Source organism: Serinus canaria, chromosome 8, assembly GCF_022539315.1.
Source record: "Serinus canaria isolate serCan28SL12 chromosome 8, serCan2020, whole genome shotgun sequence".
In the NCBI taxonomy this organism is placed as follows: domain Eukaryota; kingdom Metazoa; phylum Chordata; class Aves; order Passeriformes; family Fringillidae; genus Serinus; species Serinus canaria.
Window position 1 is genome coordinate 14,517,516 of NC_066322.1, and position 24,958 is coordinate 14,542,473.

At 38.4% G+C, this 24,958-nt stretch overlaps 1 protein-coding gene across 2 annotated transcripts in view; it reads right to left on the minus strand.

Moving 5' to 3' along the window:
- The window catches only part of COL24A1 (collagen type XXIV alpha 1 chain), a 121,944-nt gene that overhangs the window by 81,605 nt on the left and 15,381 nt on the right, over window positions 1-24,958 (minus strand). Inside the window, exons 4-12 of one of the 2 annotated variants that reach the window (XM_018912278.3) lie at window positions 19,112-19,165; window positions 15,701-15,754; window positions 13,666-13,719; window positions 11,731-11,784; window positions 8,898-8,942; window positions 7,680-7,733; window positions 6,406-6,450; window positions 4,633-4,686; window positions 3,889-3,933 (exon numbers count right to left, since the gene is read on the minus strand). In XM_018912278.3, the coding sequence (XP_018767823.2) occupies window positions 3,889-3,933; window positions 4,633-4,686; window positions 6,406-6,450; window positions 7,680-7,733; window positions 8,898-8,942; window positions 11,731-11,784; window positions 13,666-13,719; window positions 15,701-15,754; window positions 19,112-19,165 (459 nt within the window). The remainder of the gene's footprint in view (window positions 1-3,888; window positions 3,934-4,632; window positions 4,687-6,405; window positions 6,451-7,679; window positions 7,734-8,897; window positions 8,943-11,730; window positions 11,785-13,665; window positions 13,720-15,700; window positions 15,755-19,111; window positions 19,166-24,958) is intronic. The other variant, XM_030226696.2, reaches the window with a different exon arrangement.

Consider the following 24,958-nt stretch of genomic DNA (forward strand, 5'->3'; position numbering starts at 1 on the left):
TACAGTAAAGTAAGGTCTATATAAGAGTTTACCAGAAAATTTTAAAAATACTAAGCTGGAAAGGGATTCTACCTGGAAAAATCCAAGCTACAGCACTCAAAGCAAAGAGACTTTTCTTGGAATTGAAAAACGTCTCACAGCATTATTAGAGCACTGAGATAACAGAGATGCACTGACCTCAAGAAATCAGCCACAAAAAAAAAGATCATTACGAATCCACCTCCATGGAGAAAAGGAGCAAATCTCATCCTTAAAATAATTTTGATGTGAAATGCTCTTCTTTGTCCTTTCAGTGCTGCAGTACCTTTTTACCCCTCCATGTGTATCAGAACAGTACTTGGAGGCATTAACCTTTCCCCTGAGTGAGACCATGTTCAAACCTGCTGCAGCTCCCAGCCACACCTCGTTTGGCCTTTGAAAGCTGCATTGGTCAGAGGGCACCCACGCTGCTGCCCAGGACTGGCTGCAGCAGAGTCTTTCCTCAGTGAATTGGGGCATCTACATCTCCATAGAACAGTATTCCAACAGTAGTCAGGAAGACAATAGAAAGCTGTGTCAAGGAGATGGAAAAATCATACCATAAATCAAATTAGTTTAAGCACTGCTTAAGCCATATTTGACTTTAGTAACCAGCCAAACTTTTATAAAAAGGAAGGCAACATTTTACACATATGTACATGTGTGCACACTGCCAAAAGATGCTGAAACAACTGAAGAGCTACTAATTCTCATCATCATGCATGATAATGTGAAGTAATCTGAGACAGCCTTCTGTAGCATCTTTTGAGCTGATTTTAGGTGGAGATTTTTTCTACTTTCTCCTGTTAATTCAGAAAAGCTAAACACAGGAATTCCTCTCACTACAATGAATTTTTTGTTCAGCATCTGATCACAGAACTCACAAATAAGAATCTATAGCTGTAAGATCTGGCAATACAGGTCTTCATATTTTTGACACCTTTAATTTAAAAAGTAGAGGTTCCTAGGTAATGATCAATAAAGCAGATTTAATTGATTCTAAAGGTTGTACACCATTAGTCTTTTTTATTTTCCCAGCTGTCAAAATGCGTGTACAATTTTACATATGCAAAATGGATATTTGAGAGTGACTAGGTTGTTAAAAGCTACCAACTAAGAGGATGAAGCCAAAGATTAATCTATGACCCTTTCCTAAACAGTATTTGGGTTGTACTGCCTACCATTGGTAGATGTTGGAAGAGGCAGAATTGCCATAACACACATGTGTATATTTTTGAAACTATAAATGGGGCCTCAAAGGGGAAATGAAGGATCCTGTGGGACATTTTTACCAATGACACAATCACAAATGATACAGCACAATCCCAGCACAGCAAGAATTACAGAAGTGACAGATCACCCAGTCATTACAATCACATTCTCAACAGCACGGTTTTGTGACTGATACTGAAAAATCTATCTTAGTTAGTAGAAAAATGAAAGTAAAATGAACAGTCACAGAAGTATAAAACTGGAAGCAATATAATAAAACTACTGTGCAACAACTGTTTTATTAAATCAATATTATCATTTAACATTATTATTAAGCATGCAAAGGATGATTATTCATAACTTTAATATAAAACAGGACCTGAACTGTTTTTACAGTTACAATGGACTTGATTACTTAATTCTTGGTAAAATTTACAAGGTCTGTTCTGGCACATTGACAACTGGTTTTAACTAATCACAGATAGAACGATATAAAAATCTTCCCCCAAATAAAAGCAAAATGCATCATGCTAACAGGACAGAAAATGCATTAGAAATACTGCAGGGCTAGCCAACAGAAAGAAATTGAACACATATACTTCTACCATGAAATATTTTCTTTAAATGATATTGTATGCAAAACAAATATAAAATTAAAACAAATCCTCACTCTATTGGTTCAGGCAATTGAATATTTTGTTCCATTTCAAATATGCCAGAAATATTACAAATATGAACAAGCGTTCAATAAACCTACTAAGTAGCAGCATATATAATTATATAAATGCTAATTATAAATGTTTATGATCCACTTGTATGTGCCACTTCTATCCTTTAAAACTGCTTTCCAAAAATGAGATTATATTTCAATCTCATTTCTTTCAAAAAGATCTCTGCCAGTCAGACAAGGTTTTTATTTTCTCAAGTATTATTAGGGACAGTTTTGTCCAGAAAAATAAGTTGTACCCTAGAACAAAAGGTGAGGACCCTGGCTTCAGGCACTGTAGAATTCCCATGCCAAATTTCTTTTAGTTACAGTGCCCTACCCCAAAGCCTTGTTAACTCCAGGGCACTGTGCCAAAAAACTTTGTCATTACAGCTATCATTGTTTTGGGGGTTAAAATAACACCTCTTCTCTAAGCTTGTGATCCAGCAAAGTACTTCAAGCCAGGTTCCCATGTGATTTCTCTCCTGGCTGGTCTCACATTGTAGCCTTTAGTCAAATAAGTACTTTATAGATCATAGAAAGGAGTTGGAACAAACCTTGGGATTGAGGAAATTACGACATTACAAAGAAATCAGTACTGAATGAAGGTAATCACACACATCCTGCAGAGGGGCTTTTGGTGCTCTGCCACCTATGTGAATCCTCTCTGAGCATATTTATCCAAAGAAAAGTCCTTACAGAACATAGTCTGGCACTGACAGAAGCTCTGCTCTTACTGTAAATGGAAAATAACTGCTGACCACAGCACCAACAGACTGCTATGGACTGGGACAAATCCTACACTAACCATTGCACTGGCAGGCAGGAGCCTCCCTGAAACCTGCCACCGAGACTGATGGTAGAAGGCAAAATGTGTTTTAGTGTACCCTGCTGTCACCTCCACTTCCAACTCACACTGAACACCAGCCTTTGACTCCCATCCAGGTTCTTCTCCCCTTTAAATGCTGCATGTGACTCAGGGACACAAGACACTGCCAACTTCTGCAAGGGACTGATGGCCCAGGGCCCTTCTCACCCAACACTCAGATGCAAAGAGCAGCATTTCATTCAGATTACATGCAACTGCAATATGGTCTCATGGCAGCTTCAGAAAGAGCAGTCTAGAGACTAAATGTAATTTTGCTAGCCTTTCTTTATATCAAAGCAATTCTTGTAGGCTAGTGACTTTTTGGGCTGGTGTTGGATCACATGGAAAACAAAATACAATTAAACAGAATCCTCTACAACTTCCATAGATAGATCAAGGGCCAAATGGTGATCATCATACTACTGCTGGACATATTTGTTCATGGTAGATGAAAATCATCTGAACTGCTGAGCACAACTGACTGCACAGCTGGAGTTTTCCAATCTCAAACCACAAGAAAGTTAAAACTGGAAACTCCTGGATAGCTTCAAAGACTTAAAATAATATGGTCGCAACAGAAAACAAAACATTTGACATTGAAGACACACCACAGGAAATATGTAAACCTTGATAATGTGTACTTGGCAGATTGGTGTTTATTCTCAGCTGTAGAAATACATGTTAAGAAGAGGACAGCTTTAATTTACTGCAGTCCAGAAATATCAGACATTAGAAGCTGATTTTCATCCAAACCAGCACCAGACTTATAAAGCTTGCATCATATCTGCCCCTCGTGCTAACACTAATTTTACAGAACATATTTGTGTGTTTCTGTCACCCTCTAACCCTCCTCCTAGCTGATATCAGGAACCTGCCACAAAGCTCACAGTGGTAGGTCTTCCACACTTTAGTGCTTATAGCCTGCACAGAACCTGCAGCTCTGAAAAGTACTAATTGAAAGTGATAGAAAGTTATTTATGGACAAAAATAAAACTAACACTTTTCAACTGATTAAAGCTACAGAGTGAAGTCCAGGTGGATTTTCACTGGCAGCAGGAATTGTAACAAATATTAGAATCTTTACCTGTCTCCCTTTAGGACCTCTTTTTCCACGGAGGCCTGGGATACCCTAAGAAAGAAATAACCCATCATTAATAGATTTTCTTTTCTTCAATACTTCAATTCAAGTAATTAAACCTGCATTTGATTGGAAGCAACTGTGTGTGAGGAGCACCATTAAAAAAATAAAAAAAGTATTTGAGCAAAGTGTCACAGAGCCAATGTCCTGGAGCAGAAAGACAAACTTTGCCTGCCTTTCCTGTGGCAATATCAGAACAATTGTGAAAAAGGGCCTTCTCCTGTTTCCATCACACTGCATGTCCAGACAGCCTTTTGGCTCACGTGCAGTAAGAAAAGGCTCAAGCAGAGTGATAGAGATTAACACTTCCATGGCTGGTTCTACTGCAAAGATCATCCAACAAGAGACAAATATTAATTATTGTCAAAAAGAAATTGCTTAAGTGAAAAATATTCATTCACACTTTGCTGAAGAAAAAAAAAACCCTAATCCTTGCAGCTGTAGATTAAAGTGAACTAATACCTTACAGCTGCTCCCCATTTTACTTTAGCACCAAGTCATTTCATTGATTAGACTAATTGGGTGTGTCCTATTCATCTTATTTCGTCCAAATCAGTTTTGCTTTTAACCAGAAAACAAACAAACAAACAAACAAACAAACAGTTAAACCCTGTATGTTTCCCCCCATTCTAACATATATTGCATTACCACAAAAACATCAACATTTCATTAATGTTCCATTAGGCCTACCCTTTCTCCTTCAGGTCCTGGCTGTCCTGCCACACCTGGAGGTCCAATGAAACCCTAAAAAATAAGAACAGTGTTTGACTCCAAGGCTGTTTGTCCCCCAGTACTGGCCAGCTAGGGCTCAAGACAGGGATTAAATTCAAGCTCACTTGAAACTACCAGTGAAGCTCTAGAAATTTAAATGTGACTAGGATTTAATTTCTTGAGGTTGATCTTTTTTTTTAATTATGGAAGATGGTACCTACCTTGTCATCCACACCTAAGGAGAGTAAGGACAACAAAGGCACATCTGCTTTCTACAGTTACTTAAAACAGCTGAGAAGCAGAGCACACTTTGATTACAGAAATATTTTAAACCTAAAGCCGTAATACAGATACTTCATATCATGTTGCTACCCACCTCCATGGCACAGGAGTATGTGTCAGGAGGGCTGTGTCATCATTTTTACTGGAAGTTACTTTTAGAATCCATACACAAGATTTAGCCTTAAGATGTTTTCCCTAAAATTACTCCTGCATTGGCCATTTTTAGCTTTGTGTAAAAAGAGAAGCAGTAACTTTGAGGGAAGTGACTGGGATCACTTAAGTCTGTTCATTGAAGGGAGAACAAGTCAAAATGCAGATGAGAATCTGAACAAAAATTAACTGAAGAAACATAAAAGAAGCAATCCCTGAGGGTGCAATATCTGTTGGCGCTTGATCCTGCCAAACTAATTTTTCCCATCACTGTAATCAAAAGTGGCATCAAAAAAAAAAAAAACAAAAAACCCCCAGACATGTGTTTGAGAAGCTGCTGCAGGTAAAGGCTTCTAGTAACTACACTAAAAAAACAAGACAAAAGCAACTCCTGCAACACAGTAAGATTATATTAATTGATACTTGAGAACACAATACACTGCTGAGCAACCTGCATGTGAGCTGAGGGCCTGAAAACACCCACCAAAAGCCTCCTTCCAATCCCACATGCAACCAGCAACATACAGGTTTCTGGAACCTGTGCCTTCTCCTTGATGGTGAGAGTCAGTCTGGAGAAATACTTATCCATGCACAAGCATGCGTAGGCAGGCTCATGTGTCTATTCAAAGAAAACTTAATTACACAGCACCCACCCAAAAAAACCAAACCAAAACAAAAACCAACAAACCCACAACCCTCAAAAAACCCCAAACCACCAAGAAAGAGCACGATAAAAGGCACACACAGAGAGAAAACCCCAGACCAACCAGGAATAAAAATCAATCTATTTTGCTTCCAAGAATAACCAAAACCAAACTTTGAATGCACAGAGCATTAAGAACCTTCAGTGCCTGGGATACATATAACTATGACTGAATCATTCTAAAATCTCAAGATCCCTTTGGTGGTTTTTATGTGACAAGACTGTTTCCCTTGATCTACTTCTGTAGCTGTTACAGATTGCAAATGTCAGATCTGTCTCCCTTCTTGACAGCCTCCATTATGGAAATAATGCTTCAGACCTGAGAAACATCCACCCAGCCCTCACACCCAGCATTGCTTTCTTTCCTCTCCTGCATGCAAGTGAGAGGAAGGGCAACAATGCAAAACTGCTCTATGCTGCTCACCATGGAAAAAAAAATAAACTCTTGCACATATTTTGAAAGAAAGTGAGTTTTCTCATTTGTAGGTTCTAGAAAGGCAGTGTGGTTCTGCAGGCATACAACTGGCACAGCTGAATTAAATTCCTCACCCCCTTTCTTACCTACTGTATGGGTAAAACTAGACATGGATATCAAAATGCTTAAGATGCTTACTTACTCTTACTCCTTTAGGACCTGGGTTACCTTCTGGTCCAGCTAGGCCCTGTTACAAAAAGACAGGAGTTGTAATTAATTTTAAACAACCAGATATGCCCTATGTAAAAGAACTGCAACAGCACTTATTAACTGTGAACTGGCAACACATTGTTGAAATTTTTAAGATTGAAGAAGGTGGCATCAAGTAGTCCCCTGGAACCACATTCAGAAAGGTCTCCCATTAGTGCATGGCTGAAACACAGATCATGACTGAAACTTCCATTACATTAAATTATTTCTTCTGGGACAATTTTTTTTCCAGACACAGTGATCAGGCATTACAGTGACATAATTTCACAGGATTTTTTATGAGCTTTTGTATTTGGACACATTTCAATTACGTTCAAGCTGCTGTCAGAATTGCACATGTGGTCCAAATGCTCTAAACATTTTCTGTGATTGAACACAAAACTCTATAAAATATTGTAATGGAACTCTAAAATACATAGCCACTACAAACTTAATCCAACAAAACACACAAGTATTGGTGAAATTCACCCTTTAAGCAGATACAAAACCATAAAGTCAGTTGTTGTCAACTGGTTCACATACCTTTACACAAGGGAGATGCTGAGCATTTTTGCTTTTTATCTTATTTGTACTACTGTACTGAGGTATCTGTTACCTCATACATAAATCAATATTTATATAGGTACTGCTGTTTAAAGAAGGCTGCTTTCTGGCTTTATTGGTCGTCCTAATATATCCCAGTGGGAAAAAAACATCAAACTTTTAATGTTCCCCTTCCCCAATGGACTAAAGAAATAGTTTCAGCAGTGAAATAAACACATTGCTGAAAAATCAGGAGGAACAGGTAGTTTCTTACTGCCTCTGGACTTGAAAGGCCAGAGATAGATAGATAGATAGATAGATAGATAGATAGATAGATAGATAGATAGATAGATAGATAGATAGATAGAGAAAGAAGATTAAACTCATGTGGGTCTGTGTGCTTTAAGTATTCAGACATTCAGTTCTTTGGTAATGCCATTTATATACTTCAGAAAAGAATAGCACTACTGCATCTAACACATCCAAGTTTAAAAGACATGAGACTCAACATTCCCTCCAAGCCACTACCAGAGAAAGAGGTTTGTTTCAAAGAAAAAAGGCAGGATGTAAACAAATCAATTTTTATAATTAGTAGTTTCAAAAGAGTTAGATATGGTACTTTTGAAAAGAATAAATGAGAAAAACAAAAAATAAAATGCGAAGACATTTGTATAGTTACTGCACCTGCCTGCCAGGGTAACCAACTGCCCCAATACTGCCAGCCATTCCTGGAATTCCCTAAGCGGAAAAGGAAGAAAGAAAAGGAAAATAAACAACAAACATGTTTAATATCATGGTTTGGAGTCTGTTCTATAATTTTTCTTTTAACATCTACTCGTATGACAGAGCTTAAGCACATGGAAAAATTACTATTTAAGCAAGCTACACAGAACCCCCCAAAATTGACTCATCATACATAAGTAACTCTGCCAATTTCAGTCACATATCTTTTAAAAAATATCTAACATTTTGTGAAATACAACAGTGGATGCCTTAATTCCATAATTCAAAAATAATTCAGGAGGGCTATAGGAGACAATGAGGCAATTGCACTAACCTTAGATGTATTTGAAACAAATACATTAAACTTCCAATTAAAGAATCCTTGTGTCCTTACAAAGCCAATTTTTGTTTTGTTTCTTACAGAATCAGGTCAATATAGCACTGGATAAATCATGAATGCATACAATTCTCTCCACCTTCTTCTGCTGATGTTAGGAATCAATTCTTTTTTTCCTCACTAGTTATCTCTATCTCACTGATAGATTCCAGTCATCACAGAAAACATCCTGGGAGACTGCAATAAAAATCACCACCCTTTCAGTTAAGGTTTGGGTATAAAACTCAGGAAAGTCATGAATGCTGTCCTTGAGTTTTCATCTCTTTTCAGGTGTTTACCATCAGTTATCATCACCTTTTCCTTTTCAGTGTGATCCAAAAGGAGATCCCTTCCACCTACTCTGCCATTAGGAGCATCATAAATGCTAATGAGAGACATTAGCAACTGGATGGCTTTGAAATCACATTCAGGTTTCTTCCTGAACAGACATGGAAGTTTTAAAAAGTGCTGAATAACTACTTCATTTCCTTCATGCTAGGAGATGTAAAATGCATTAAATCAGTAGAGGTTTGAAATGTGCCTCTAACAAGAATTTTACATCAACACCCTTCCAGTTGGTGTGGTAGTTAAAAAACAAGCTGGATAAGCTTTTCCTTTCCATTTAGACTACTTTTTCACCACACTGATCTCAACACAATCTGAATTCTTGCTCAAAACTTGTCCAATATTTCCTTAAGCAGTTCACACAGCTTGCTTATATTGAGCACTTATAATGGATTATTCATTCTCCCATCCTGATGGCTCATCTGCAGAGTACAGAGCTCTGTGCTTGCACCCCTCACCTGCTCGCCCCGTGGCCCTTGCAGTCCTGGGTAACCCTTAGGACCCTGCAGGTAAAGAGAGAAATCTGTGATAAATACAATTAAACAAACAAAACAGACCTTCTTTTTCTACTTTATTCTCTTTTCATCAAAGAAAAAAATCCAGATTTTTCTGCCTGCAGAGTTAGTATGGTTTACATTTAGCAGCTCACATGAAAACTGAGCTAGAGAAAAGTAGTAAGAAAACTTGGCAGTCTAGACAATTTCAAGACATCAGTATGCTTAAAGGCAGTTTCAGACTTGTACTCTTTTAGATAAATGAATACATGGGATACTGTCACAGATTCTGTACTGTGCCTTTCCCCATTCCAAATCCTTGTCACAATGCCCTTTCTGAGCAAGGCAGCTCAGAGGAGGGGTGAAGAGGGTCATCCCAAAATGTTCTAGGACACACTCAGAGACAGACCTTCCAGGACACAAAACACCTCTTTTTAAAATTCACATAGAACAAACCTTGGCTGTTATGCTATGGAATTTATATTGGTGGTGAGAACAGCCTCATCCCAGAAATCTTCTCTGTGGTGCTGGAACCACAGAAAGAGACGAAACTCTTGAACTTCACTCTCCATGCATCAACCATTTCAAGCATATTCTAACTCTTAAAGAACTAAAATAGAGCTGAAGCCTGCCTCCTCCATCAGTACACTTGGAATAAGAACCACCTTCTTGAACATCTTTACACCAGACTAAATATATCCAGACAAGCTGGCCTAAAAGGGAGCCTTGACTGTTGCATGACAGATGCAGAAGCCAAGTGTCTGGTCTCCACATCCCTTGCAAGAGATACTGGGAATACACAAGTCCAAAAGCTACAGCTTGAAAGACAGAAGACCAAAGCAATCCTTATTCTGGATGGAAATCTATCCTAAACTTGGACTCCAAGGCATTGACTGAGCAGCAGGAGGGTCTTGGCTGATGTTGAACATCTGTCTGCCTTGCAGCATGATGATACTCATCCCTCAGTAGAGACTTGAGACTCACTGTCTCATAAAGCAGTTCTGCAACTGATTTCAGCAGGTCAGGTATTCCAAAGTTTTGGATAAGCTTCTGTGTGACCACAACAGAATCGCTGCTGCATGAAATTAATTTTATTATCATATAAAAAATTAAAAGATAAAATTATTTTGCTTAGTGACAATTGTGGCATGAACCAGTAACTCCTCTTTAGCTTTTGAAGTATGCCTCAGGAAACTACAATTCCTTACAGTCCCAGCCAATCCTTTATCTCATGAATTTTATCCATTACAGAATTTTATCTTCTCTTGATACTTAAATAATTAACAGAAGTTGGTGTAGCTAGAAGAGACCCCTCAGTAGTTTCTTTATTTTGCACTAGAAAAAAAGGAGACACTCAGCAGCATAAAGCTGTCACTCATTAGCATAATGCTGATACTACCATAGGTATACTGCTTTTGAAATTTGCTGATCAGCCTTACCCTTACATGATGCCAAAGCAAAGACAAAATGAAATATGGAGCCCTTCTCCAAGCTTTTTCCTTCCACATTTCTTACTGTGCTCTACTTCAGTATGCAAATTTTATCAGGATTTTATAGACATAGATTCTCATGATTTACTGTCACACACAGATAGGGAATAAACTAGAGCAAAAGCTGCAGTCTTTTTTTACTTGTTTTGGTCAGTTCTAGAAATTAATGACTAGATGGAAAAAAATAAATTCTCATACATTTTGAGATCAAGACAATGCTGAATGAAGCCACTCTACAACATAACACTACTGACTATAAACTTTGTCACAGTGCCATTTCTCTTTAGATTCAATAGCAGGTAAGCATTAATTCATATTTCTTCTCCTTATGCTAAAGATTAAAGTAAAAAATACCAGGGGCTACCTTTCTAACAATTAATTCCACCTTTTTGCAGCTGCCTTCAGTGTTACATATTACTTCAAAATTTGCTGCCGTATCTGTTCTCCATATTTTTCTATAACACTTGCCACACCAAACTACATTCTACAAAGACATCATTTAGTAGCAGTTTTCTATGATCTTGCCTGCTGATTTTTGTCACCAGTTTCTCACCACCTGATTAATCAGAGCAGCCTACTGGATTTATGCCAGGTGACTTCTCCTTCTACATAAACTATGTTCACTCACTCTATTTTGCTCATTTTCTTAAGGTTGTCTCATTTCCTTTATCATCATCCTTTCTGTTCCCTCCCAAACCTGTCTTCATTATGCTTTCTTGTATACACAGGACTGTGCTAATTTGGATAGACTTCTCAAATGCAGGAAATGGCATCTGAAATTTCTCATATTAAAAAATACTGCATTATATAGTACCCAAAATTGGAACTTATTCCATCAGAGTTCTATTTTAGCAATGCTGGTACAGATTTAGAAAAAGACAAATAATTCAAATGCAGCAATGAGTTCATGATCCCACAGAGCTTCTTCTATGGTACAAAATACACAATACAGGAAAACACATGGAAAAAACACTGTTATTTGTTGTATTATAGCATATAACTATCCTGAAATTGAGCACAACTGAATTTAAATGGTTTCATTTCACAGGTAAGCTTGCCTTCCCTAGTAGCACTTCTCTCTGAGCAGGGGCACACTGCCTTTTGGAGAGCACCAACCTAAACAGCTGTGATTTACATCCTGCTATGATGATCCCACTGAATTGTTGTACAGGGAGGTTTTGTACAGTAAACACAGTGCCAGCAGCAAGCCTAAAGTTCTTCTACCACCTCTTGACCATCAGACACCCACCTGGTTGGCACTGATTTGAGCCAGGATGAGTTACATGGAAATGAAAACAGCATCTTACCTTCTGGCCCTTGATCCCAGGTGGGCCTGGAAAGCCCATGGGGCCTGGATCACCCTGTTCAACAAAACATCCAGAATCAATATGTTTCACTGGAACATGACCCAGGGTTATAAACATGTAGCACTTAATATCTTCTCTGCACTCTTGGACATTTGGTATGGAGAACCAGCTGATGTTGTCTGATTTTTATTACTTTTTTAGAGGAAGAAAATGGAAAATGCAACAGTTCCTCAATTGCAGCCATTGGGTGCAGCTCCTGCAGCATGGCCAAATCATGGCTGGAACAGACCTGGTTCACAACCTCACAACATTCACTTTTAGCCAACACAAACAGGAGTGAAGAAGCCATGCAGCTCTTGAGGCAACACTTTCCTCAGGAACAAGTGGTTTCACCTCAAATTAATAAATCTATAGAACCACTAGGTGTATATTGTTTGTTTTAATGTTATGCCAACAATCAGCAGCCAAGAGCCAGGACACAATTATGGGGTGTGCTGTGCAAAATCTGCAAAAATCTGATCTCTGTGAAAGACAACTTGAGAGGTGCATATGGACAGAGAGGCTGTGGGAGAACACTGCTGCTCTCTTCAGGTCCTTTAAACTTCACAACCACCTGATGGTGTATGGCAAGAAGAATCAGAGCATCTCAAATGCTGGGGAGATGGAAAAGAGACTCAAATTTTCATGGTTGTTGCAGATGGGGAAGGAGGGAAGGTTTTTTCAGCTCTTCTTCTTCTTGCTCAGGACTGACTGTGAAGAGATTCACTGTTTCATGGTTAGTGCCTGAATTCAAAGCTAGAAAGTCAAGGAATGCATCCTGGAAGTAAATTACTGACCAAGTAAATGCAAGTTTATTAATTAGAGTGAGCAAATTTGATTTGAGGGGAAAAAAATAGGAATGCAAAATAATGAGAACTATAAAAAAGCATCTCATTCCCATAACTTTGGATTGTAGATGCAGCCTACATGTATTTAGGGATAGTCATATAAATATTGGGTTTAGAGTGTTCTGTGGCTGCTTGGGCTCATGCCAAAGAGCACAGCTTGAGTTTCAGGCAGCCATGTACAGCTCACCACACTATGATCTGATTGCCAAAAACCTGCCTAGATTAAATATTGCTGTAGAAGCTGCACTTCCATTTCTCATCAGTGCATGAGCATGCATGCACTAAAAACTAAGTTATGTATACATCAGCAGCTAGTAAACCATAGTTATTTCCTAATGTTTTCTCATAACAGAGAGAAGTCCTCAAATCTTACAGTGCTTCCTACTTGGCACAAATATTCCACAACTGATCAACTAGCAAATGCTCATAACAGAACTTAGCATAAATGCAAAATGTTCTTAAACACACAGCACAGGCTAACATATTAGAATGCAAACATCCAATTACATTTGAAGTGTTATCACATTCCTGTGTATGATACTTTAGTGTCAATCTGAAAATGAAACAATCACAAGTTCTCAAGCCTACAATTTCTATGAAGAATGGAATATTTGAATGTTTATACTCAAATATTTGGGCAGAGAAGGCAACAACTAGCTTGGCTAAAGTTGCTTAGGAGGCAGTAGCAGGAATGTGTGCACTTGTCATCACCAAATTCTGTTTTACAACTTTCTGGAATAATGCAAGGTACTAAGGAAAACTGGAATCTGTACTTTGTTATATCAGTGTGAATCTAATCCAATTTCATTGTTCTTACATTTTATTTTATAAATTAAATAAAATACATAATCTAAGTTTCAACTTTTAATATTGTAAAATTATCCTTGGATTCATTATGCCACCTGTGTTTACACTGGTCAATAACACAATTAACTGCTAAAATACACCAGTGTAAAGTAAATGCAAAGCATTTTTCTGTTATAATTTATCTGAATATTAAACAAGACTTCACAGAAAAAAAGGGACAGACAAAACATTTTTCTCTAACCTTTTCTCCACGTTTTGCTCGTCCTGGAGAGAATCCTGGGTCTCCTTTAGGGCCCTGTTACAGAGGAATTAAGCTCAATAATACCATCAGGAGAGAATTTCTAACAATATATGCTATAACAAGTATTCACAACTGTTACAGCAAGAACAGGAAAAAATGTATATGTGCTTCCTATTACAGATATTTTTCTCATAACTTTTTCAGTAAAGAACTAGGAAAAAAATAAAATAGTGCAGGTTCACACTGAAATGAGATTTACATCTTCCATTTGAAAAGCAGATATTTTGGTAAATCCAAGCAGGATTAGAGCAGATGCTCCAGCCAAATTGCTCTGCCCCTGTGTCCATCACTTCAGGGCACCAGTTGCTCCTCCAGCAGTGTGCAGGACTATCAGGCTGTATTACTGCATGAACCATCACCTTGCACAGGTCTCCTCAGGCTCAGCCTTCCCACAGTGCCAGAATCCACAAAATTAGATTTTCTTAACTGATCTATTTTCCAAAGAGCCAAGAATAAAGCCAAACCTCATGGATACTCCTACATCACTTTAAAAACACCTCCAGTTGTTCCTCAGGAATTAAAGGCTGAAGGATTGGCCATTGCTGGGAACTGCTGACCCTCACCCAGGGCTGGACACTGCTGCAAGGACATTGATGGGCCAGGTTTCAGAAGCAACTCCATAAAGGATCCTTCAGCATAGGAGGGAAACATTCATGCATCTTCAAGACAGAATAAAATTCTGCCTTCATTTTCTGCTAGAAAATTCATCTGCCATGTTTTAATATCAAACAAGAATGTTTGTTTCAGTGTGGTCAACTTGATTTGCATAGACAAAACTTCAGGAGCATCTGGTAATTTTTATTTAGAGAAAAACACTTCAGAATATATCAAAAGGATAACTTAAAATCTAACAGAAAATAAAGAGATCACTACGCACCTAGTAATATATATATTTTGATATTTAAATAAAAAATATATAGGTACATACACATATGTACAATTCCTTCTATTCTTAAAACAACAAGACAGAGATATAGAACTGATCAAAATTATAATCCAGTGGAGGGAGAAAATAAATGATAAAACAAAGCCTAGGAACAATTGGTTACAATTAATTATTTTCCTAGAAATGTATTCTATTACATAGCCAGCATAAATACAGTAAAGATTAATTATGAATCTTTAACTGTCCCTATAGAACTAGATAAAACCACAAACACACAAAACCCAGAATCAATTGGTTTTACAGCTCTTGGCACTGAAAGCTTTATTAAATTTCTTTTTATGTCCTCAAGCAGATTTTAGCACCTGTCAGGACATGTCAGATTCCTGCAATTAGGAATCATACTAAACAAATCTTGGTGCTGCCTTTTTCCTAACAGATCTATCAAATTGTTCAAACTAAATATGAGTTGAAGGCATTCTGCAACTGCACAAATCTGTCAAATCTATTTAAAGGGCCTATGTCACACAAGATTGAAGATGTTATTTGAGCTTTAAGTCCAGTAGTTTGTCTTTGACTTTAAATATCACTTCCATAAATCTTCAGAAAATTATTCTAGCATATTAATAAAGAATAATGTCACAGACAGTAGAATATTTAAATAGCAAAGCTTGGACATGGACAATAAAAAAGGAATTTATAGGGACTGACAGGCTACATTTTTCCTTTTTTTTTTTTTTAAGCAAAGCAGAAGTTTACAGCAGTTAAGCATTTAAACCTCAGTTTATCAGAGACTGAGCTGATTTATAGGAACTCTTTTGGGAAGTACAGATTACTTGCAAAGATAACTGTTTCCAAGTCATCATTCTGCACACATAGGTGATTTTCTTTCCACTGAATAATCTGCTATTTTGTTTTGATCTGAGGCTCAATTTGATTGATTACATTGAACTAAAATATGTTTATAGTAGCAGTCTCCACCTGTAAACAAAAGAAGGCCAAATACTTCTATTTTAGGAAACAGTTCTGGGGCTTCCAAGAAGTATTAAAAAGTTCATGTATTTACATGTCACCATGGATAAATAAACTCACCTTGGGACCTGGCAATCCTGGCAAACCTGGGTTACCATGTGGTCCTGGAACACCCTGTTAAAAAACCCAAACAAATGAAGAGAACAACAACTGGGATTACTCCTCTGAATAAATGTGAAGGGATTGCAGAGAATAATTTTATGCATCTTTCCTGCTTTTAGAATCCCTGGTTAGGATTTTCAAAGGATTCACAAGAAATAGAATATACATATCTTTCTAAAAATTAAAAGTGAAGGTGACCCCCTTTTTTATTACAAATCTCAGTTTCTATTGTCTTCCCAGGTAATTCTTAACAGGTTTGGCATAGTCACTGTAATGTTGCTCTCCAGCTACAACACTTGAAGGCATGGAATAAAATCAGTAAAATCACATTCTGAAGTACCTAGCTATACACTGCAAAGGGAAGGAAGTGGATGAATTCCTGGTCACTTAAAAGGTGTCCCAAACAAATGCATCCACCTTCTTTCAAAAAAAAAAAAAAGAAAAATAAATTACAGATTCTCCTGATTCTCCCAAGCTAGTGTAGAAAATGGACCTGTTACTAAAATAATTCAACTTTAATTGTTCCAGGAACAGAATAAGCTACCAAGACTATCTATGCCTTCCAGTATAAATGCCTGTTCCTGCAACACATTCAGCAATCTTCACTTCTTGAAAAATTGCACATAAGGGAAAATATTTGTTGCAATGGTTGTCAGCAGCTATTCATCTTCCAAGTACTGAAGGACCAAACTGAAAAATCCATCCCTGATAAACTGGCAACAAAGCTTCTGTCAAATTCACTAAGGCCAAAATTCTTCCAAAATCCAAATACCAAATAGAAGAAGAATACTTTTGAACTTCCTTGTATATTCAGTGGTGTAACAGATAAGCAGTGTTTGTCTTTCCACCACACGGGGCCTCATTTACCAATTACACCTTGCAGTAACTCTGAGAGCTGCATCTCTTAAGTGCTCCCTCTCACTAATGACAATGTTGACATAACCCCACAGAAATGCTAATCCCACGGGCTGTTTGAGAGATTAATTTGCACACTGGCAACTCTGGAGGCACTCTCAGGGATTTAGGAGAAAAGAAACAAACAGAAAGTGCCAGCAGTGCTGCAGTGGCTCCTGCTTTCACTGCCTGCAGCATTACTGTCTTGGGGCACAATACTGGAACACAGGAGGGCAAAAGGATTCTCATGGAATGAGGCATCAGAGGAGTTTCATGTCATTGCTAATTCTGAAACGGCAGAAATTTCATTATCAAGAAACTTGGAATAAGCCAAGACACTTACAAAACATTGTCACATGGGAACTTCTTTACCATGGAACTGCAGGGAGCAAAATCAGCTTTCAATGGAAGTGTCTAACCATTAACCACACGTGTCCCAAGTGTCCCAACCACGAGGATCTCTGTCAGGATCAGCTTTGGACACACACTCTGATGAACGCTCAGGCAATGCAGCTCTGCACTCTGAGACCCTGGTGATTCCCCTTTGACACCTTGAACCACATTTCAGGATCACAAATGGCAACTCATGTGAAGGAAAACAGAAGTCACAGAGCAGGCTGCTAGATGAGGAACTGAATTTTGAGTAAACAAAGTTTTCACAGGCATTTTGGCTCACAAAACTCCTGTCATAACATACATCATCACTAGCTGCACCTGCCTGAATTTATCAGAATTGTACAAACTGAAGAACACTGACATTTCCAAACCATTTTTTTCATCAAATCGTTTTATAGACTTTCTTGGCCTGTATAAATATGTTTTAAACTCAGAACTACTGGTAAATATTAATCTCAGCCCTTTTCATACTTCTCCAGGCACCTTACAGTAAGCTGTCCCTTACAGTAAGCTCCCCACATTGGAAAGCATATCCTACACAATAATTTATCCAGAGAACCCACACAGTAGAGGACTGTGATTCTAAGTACTCTATACCACTAAAAAGACCTTCAGAAAAAATTCCCAAACAAATTGCAGCTGGGCAAGGGCAATCTCACATGAACAGCCTCCTCTGAAACAAAGAAAACTTCCCAGTTATGAGGATCTACTTGGATATGTGAGATTCTGCCTCCGATGCCAGACATATCCTTGCCACAGGCAGTGTGCAACATAAAAAAGCTGAGTGGTAAGAACTGTCAGCTCTTACACAGAAGGATCCAAGAAGTCATGAAGAGATTAATTTGAAAGAATACTTTGCACTTTATACTTTTAAATGTGTCTCTTCTACTCCCTTGCCTCCAAAATGCTCTGCAACATCAGTTTGGTTTTTGGTCTCTTCGACCAGTGCACTTCCCACCCATCAGGCCAAGTTTAGAACATCCTGTGCTGTGCTGGCTTTCAACAGGCTATTGAGCAGCATCTTGTTTAAATGTTCCTCAAAGGATGAACCAAAACTCCTCCCACACATCTGCTGAGCCCACAGATGTGAGCCCCTTTTCTCCCACTTTCCATCTGCCTTGCTGACTGCAGCCACAACCATTCCCATCCCATGGCCTGAAATCATCCCCACACCAAACCTTCACCTGCTCCCTCCAGCTGCCCTTTCCCTAAAACCCCTCTGATCAACCAGGACCTCAGGGACTGCTCAAGCACATGGTTTTAGTTCACAATTGCACAAACACAGATTCAGCCTCTTCTGCCCCATTAATTAATCAGTACAGGGGCACAGCACAGGCTTCTCCCCCGTGCCTGGCAGTGGGGACACAGGGCACTGTGGCCAAGCCCCTGCTCTGTCCCCAGGCACAGGGCACTGTGACAAAGCCCCTGCTCTGTCCCCAGGCACAGGGCACTGTGGCCAAGCCCCTGCTCTGTCCCCAGGCACAGGGCACTGTGACAAAGCCCCTGCTCTGTCCCCAGGCACAGGGCAAGGGTGCTGCCCCTGCTGGGCTGCACCCACTCACACAAAACAAACCATTTCCTGCTGTAGCTCATTTCTTTAGCAAAGCACCCTGATAGCAACCTAGGATTGAGCTGCTGAAGCTCAGGAGACTAAAAGAGATTTTTGAGATTACTTTTTACCCCCACACTGTCTTGCAGTGGTTAATTTTGTATCTGTGCCTGCTCCTCTGAGGCTGCATTGCTCACTCCCCCTCACTCCAAAACAAATGAATGTGGCTTTAGATTGCAGCAGATGGGAGCAGCATGGAAAAACTAGAAGTTAATTCTGGGAGCAGCAAAAGCCAGGTACAAATATAACAATGCCCAGTGTATGCACCCATACATGGAATTCACTATGCTGGAAGCTCACAGCAAGAGAAACAGTTTGTTTGTCTTGCTTTAAGCTAGCTGCCAAATGTTCAGAATCATACACTTTCATAATCACATGAATAAAGCCGAGAAAAACAAAATTATGCCAGCTCCAGTGTGATTATTGGTGACCTGCCTAGAGGTGCAGAAGAACATAGTTGTTTTACTCACCCGAGGACCTCTCTTTCCTGAAGGACCAGGTAAACCTGGAGGACCTGGAGGACCCTGGTGATAGAAAATCAAAGCAGTTGAGGCTAAAACCTGACACAAGGACAGTATCACAACTCTAGATGAGACCAGTTTTGCTAACTGACAACCTTGTGCTCGTGCTGACCTCCTCAATTTGAAAGCCAATTCCAAAACTACAAGAAAGTGTGTTTTTAACCTGACTGCAAATCAAATTTCTGTTTAGAAAGTATCTTGTGTCAGAGAAATTGGAGCTAACAACCTGGATAGTAACTTTTACTCAAGTGTATTGGTACTAAAGGAAGAAAAGATGTGATGAAGAAAACAAGTGCAATGTATTTCTAAATATAGGATAGAGAATAATCAATCCTTCCCAATAAGCTTGCTGGCATGCCAGACGTTTCAGAAAGGTTGAAGTAAGTGTGAAAAAATAAAATACCACCTCCCAGAAATTACAAATATGAAATAGAGAAAATAAATGTGGACAAATTACTGTTCAATTTCCTATTAAAAGCTTCTACGAAGAATAACTAGTAGCCCATTTGCCCTTCTATATAATGAATAAATTCTTTTTAATGATAAGGCAGACTTTTTAAGATGCTAGTATATGACCAAATGCATCTTTTGCAAATGAATTAGATTGTTAGTTACCATACTAGACAGTGTAACAGCCCCTGCATATCTGGTTGTTTTGAACACAGAAACCTCTCCTCTTCTATACAATGACTGCTGTTCAGGTTGAAAACCCCAGGATCTACTTCACTGTACTCAAATACAAATGGGTGCTCCAAACTAAAATCTGCACTATCTTATATTATATTTCCCCTATCTAATTAGAGTCCTACAGAGGAATGGGCTGTTCTTAAGGGTGAATTCACCCCCATCCACATGCCTGCACAGCAAGCCCCAGCTTTTACAGGAACCATGTACTTTCTGCAAGGGAATTGGGCATCAGGAAAGTCAGACCTCTTGAAGGAGGTCAGTGGATGGCAGCAGTTCAACCTGCTCCTTCACCCAGGCTTCCTCACACTGTTCTGTATGTATGACATCCTCTCAGCTGAGACACCAGGCAAAACACTGCCCACCACCAAACAACAGAGCTGAAAAGTGCCTGAAAGGAATACCAGGAAAAGCAAAGGGCCATTATGGTGGCTGAAATGACCAACAGGAAGGTTTTGCTAAACAGGGAAGAGATAAAAAAGAGAAGTGAGGAAGGAAAAAGAGACAAACAGCCTTGAGGGTTTTATTAGCAAGCAACATTTCATTAAGACAAAGGCTGTATTTTTGAAAACCTGTTTTGTGTGACACTTTTTTTTCTAAGAAAGGTAATGTCACTGCAGAGAAGACAGTGCTGATTATGGAATTTAGGCATCATCAAGCTAATTACATTAATTTGGCCAAAATACAGATCATTTATGCCCAGTTCTGGGAGAACCACTGTTGTTCTAAGGAAATAAAAATATTAATTATTTTCTCTCCAATTAATCATAATAAATGTAGGAATTTAAATGTAATTGGGAATATCTACATGTCCCTAACATGCTACATTAATTCACACTGAAACCCATACCTGCACTTCCCCCGGTCTTTATGTCAAACCATGACATGTCATGCTTTTAGCATAGGACATTCTCTATTCATTATGATTGCACAAATGCTCCCTAACATCCTCATTTTTCTGAAGAAGAAAGAAATGTAGCACAAGAAATGTAACAGGGAGATACATGGAAAACCCTTGACCTGGCATTCTTGTCCAGGTTCAAAAATCCACTTGAAAGGGCACAGAGAGCTCACACCCTGCCCTGCTGAAGTGGTATGTTTTTAATATCTCCTCTTGAAATGTAAGTTAAGAGATGCCTTTTGATTAGATAATTATCCTGGGACTACAAAAGAAAACATATTTTTTTGTTAGTGAAATAGTTGCAACCAGTGTGCATTCTTTTGTGATTTGTGTTCTTCTCTATCCCTGTTTCAGACATTTCCTTAAAAATACAGTAATAGCTAAACCCCACCATTTTCCTAATAGAATCTTACTGAGTATTAAGATCCCTGGTCTTTGTTGCTGATTTATTGAATGAGTGCAATGAGAACATTTTTCCCTATGTGGCTTCTAAATTTTTTTAAACACTATCTGCTTCCTTTGCAACAGAAAACAAATAAAGGAACACCCTTTGATTACTGTAATTCAAATGTAACTAACTATCTCTTTTCATACAAAAAGGAAACCACAAAAATAAAAGAGAAAATCTAATCACAACTGAGCCCTCAGAAACCCTTAAAAGAAGCAGCAAAATTTTGAAGTAGGCAGACAGAGATTAAAAACACTTTCCCAGGGCACATTAAAACAAAGTTAATTGTTGTAGATGAAGTCTCTGGTTCACAATAATCAGCAGCCCCAGCCATTCAGGTGTTTGATTAAAATATTAAAGGACCCTCCTTCACCAGAGGATGTTACTCTTTAGCCTCTAGCACAGACTCCTCCCTGCAATTCAGGCAACATCTCTGCTGAGAGCAGGCTTCAGCAGAGCACACCTCAGCCTTCCTGGCCATGCTTTCCCAGCTAGCAGTTCCATGTTATTCTGTCCTATATATTTCTGCAATCTGGGAAAGCAACTACAACTTCAAATCAGTATGACTATTTTTATACTTGCTAGGAAGCTACTTAAGCCTCTCAGGCATCCATGTAAACCACAGAAATCAGCATCTGAGAGTGAGCCAATCTCTCTTAAACCAAGGAATAAGTCACTTGTTTGAATAGCTTTTCTTCCAACTACTGGAAACAATAATTAAATAAACCTGAAGCAATTAGAAATGTTAATCTGATTTTTAGCATTTGACACTTTGACCACCACTATCAAACAAAACAAAAAGAAGTTACTTTGTATAAATATTACAGATGCTAACTTAAAATTGTTTAACAAAATCAGTTTGCTCAAAACAGCTAATTTGTAACTTAAAAAAAGACACTACAACTTACTGTCTTTAGGAATTGTAAAAACTTCAGTTAGCTACTGAGCAAAAAAGCTCAAGTTCCAAATAATCATTGCTTAACCCTGAAATAATAAAAGTAGATGCTACTCTTCCAGAAATTTTCACAGCCATTCCAATGGTCACTGGAATAAATGCAAGGAACTTTCCAAGGAACTTTCCATGAAATAACTTACTTTCCTAGGCACTGAACCCTGTGTTACTTGTGTTACATGTGTTTTAAACTTGATCTATTACCCAGAGGGAATAGGAAACATTTCTGTTACACATAGCAAGTCTCTAAGATTTCAGATACACAGCAATAAATTCTGCATTAAGCAGTTAAAACTTCTGCACCAGCACATGTTGGTGCATTCAATATCTAAATCCTACTCACTGAACTTTCTCTTGTGAAGCAACTATGAAGTTTCTCTTTAAAAGGCTCTTGACTGTATCTCAGCCACTCAAACTCAGCTCACATCAAAGTATTCTTTGTTAAAAGACTAAGTTAAAGAAGCATACCAGTTTAACACCTGATGCATCACATATGAAGGCAGGCAGTCCTTCAGCAGAACAAAACACCCATGAAACTTTCTGCCCATCATCACCAAAACACCTGCAGTGCAGCAGTGAAGTAAACAGAACCATCAAGCTCCAAACCTATTCTAAAACCTCCCCATGAGGAAATTTCACTTCTAACACTGCTAATATAATTTGTTCTATTGTTCAGGTATCACTCTGATAAGCTATGTTGTCCTTCATTCCCACCTAAAATTTCCTTCTTTGTCTCGGCGCACTTTATGTGAAGAGGCAAAAAAGTATCTTTATTGACCAGCCCTTTGCAAAACTCTAACTATACTTGTTCCTAACTTTCATTACTGAACAGACTTTTGTTTTAAACTTTGCTCAGAATCATATTTTCTACAACTATACCTGCATTACTGCACTCCTTTCCATCTGTCTACATCCTTTTTAAAGCTCCTCATCTAAAGTTGAGGACACTTCTCCAAACTGCAACGTCATCATACCCAAACCAGTAGAAAAAGCAGCCTGTCTCTGATACTCACCACTTCTAAGGTATCAAACATCCCAGAAGAAAGATTTATTTATTCTCTCCTGCAGTATGATACCAACCTATGATCCTCATGACTGTCAAAGCAGTCACTTGCCATAATCTATTTGTATTTTTATTTTCTGTATTATTGCACTAAGTTTACTCCTACCAGTTATAGACCATCCAGAAATCTGATCCTATCACTCAGAATTTTTCTTTGTGCTCCTAGCTGCATTGTTTACCTTCCTTAAGCACTTCATACAAATAATAATTTAACTATTGAGCAAAAAGGATCTTACCAAATTTGAATGTACACCTTTTGTTTTATTCGCATTTCACTGAAAACAATAAAATCTGCACACTTCTCTTTCCAAATGCCCTAGAGCAGGCAGCCACCTCTGTATGATTAACCTCCTTTCTTTGCAGTTGTGGAAGTCTCCCTTTCTCTGTCAAAAATTCCTACAACAATCAAAGCAATGCCATCAACATCAGAGCAATACATAAAAAGCTTTTGGTTATGGATTAAAGTTTGTGCAGAAGATAGGGAAACTGCAGCAGTTCTAGGGAAATTAAATTAAATATTTGAATTTTTAACAACATTAATAACATTTTTAATAACATTACTATTTGCTACTAAAAAAAAAAAAAAAACCAACCAAAAAAAAAAAACCCTGCAAGAATCTAAACTTTTTATCTGAATCATTAGGTACTGAGATTTCTCAGCCTGGGCAGGGAAATGCATGAAAGGGATTAAGTGACCAATATATCCCCTGTAGTCAGGGGGAGCCCCAACAGGCAATCTTGTTCAACTGAAAACTGCACAAAGAGTGCAATCAGCAGAAGTGTGAAATGTTAGCTGGGAGTAAAATAAGTGAAATAAGCTAAGAGTGACAGAGAAGCTACTACATTTGGTATCTCTGAACTGCTCTCCCAGTGTTCTTACTCTCACACCTCTGGATTGCAATTGGACAGGCTCCTCCAGAACTCAATTCTGCTCATTGCAGGGCTTGCCATTTCCCCTTCCTCCTGGCAACAATTCCAGACTGCTTCTCTTTACCAACTAGAAGGAATATCATCATTTGGTCTTCTACCATTCCTCCTTCTGGCAGAGTATCTTGAAAATCTAGAAAAACTTTTCCAATAGAGGAAATTTATTCCTAGTTCATTTCTCTTAGAATGCCACATCCTGTGCAGATAAGCCTGAAAATGTAATTACCTACTAGCAAGTAACATCAATAAGCACTTTAGCTCACATCAGCCTCTCCTACCAGTGTGGGACTATGCACCATGTTATTGCAAACTCCTTTAGGTTTGTGCAGTGAAAAATATCAGTTTGAAAGTTAAACAGTTAAAAATACACACTACATTTATTTTTGTAATCTTTACAGATTGCCAATACCCTCTACGTCCCAAAAAGGAGTGGCTCATCAGATGAACAGAGCAGCATTCCCTTGGAAGTAGTGTTTCAGGAAATCTTACTGTTCCAGTTTAAACCCACTATATATTTTTCTAGGGAAGGTTTGGTCATTGCAGCTGCTAGAATTTTAATCAGGGTCTTAATAGTTTTCAAAAAATATCTGTTCCCTTTTTATACCCTATCCATAAATGAAAGCCTGAATTCTGGAGCCCTGCTTTGCAGCACTGGGTGAATTCCACAGCTGTGGGATCATGGAATATAAGAGGCCTAATTATACAAGGCAAGAATCAGTTCTAGTAGATGATTAAAAGCTAAAAGAAGCTGAGTAGTTTAAGAACCACAAAAGCTAGTTCTTGCCTGTCAATTCCAATAGAACGAACATTAACGTCTGGGT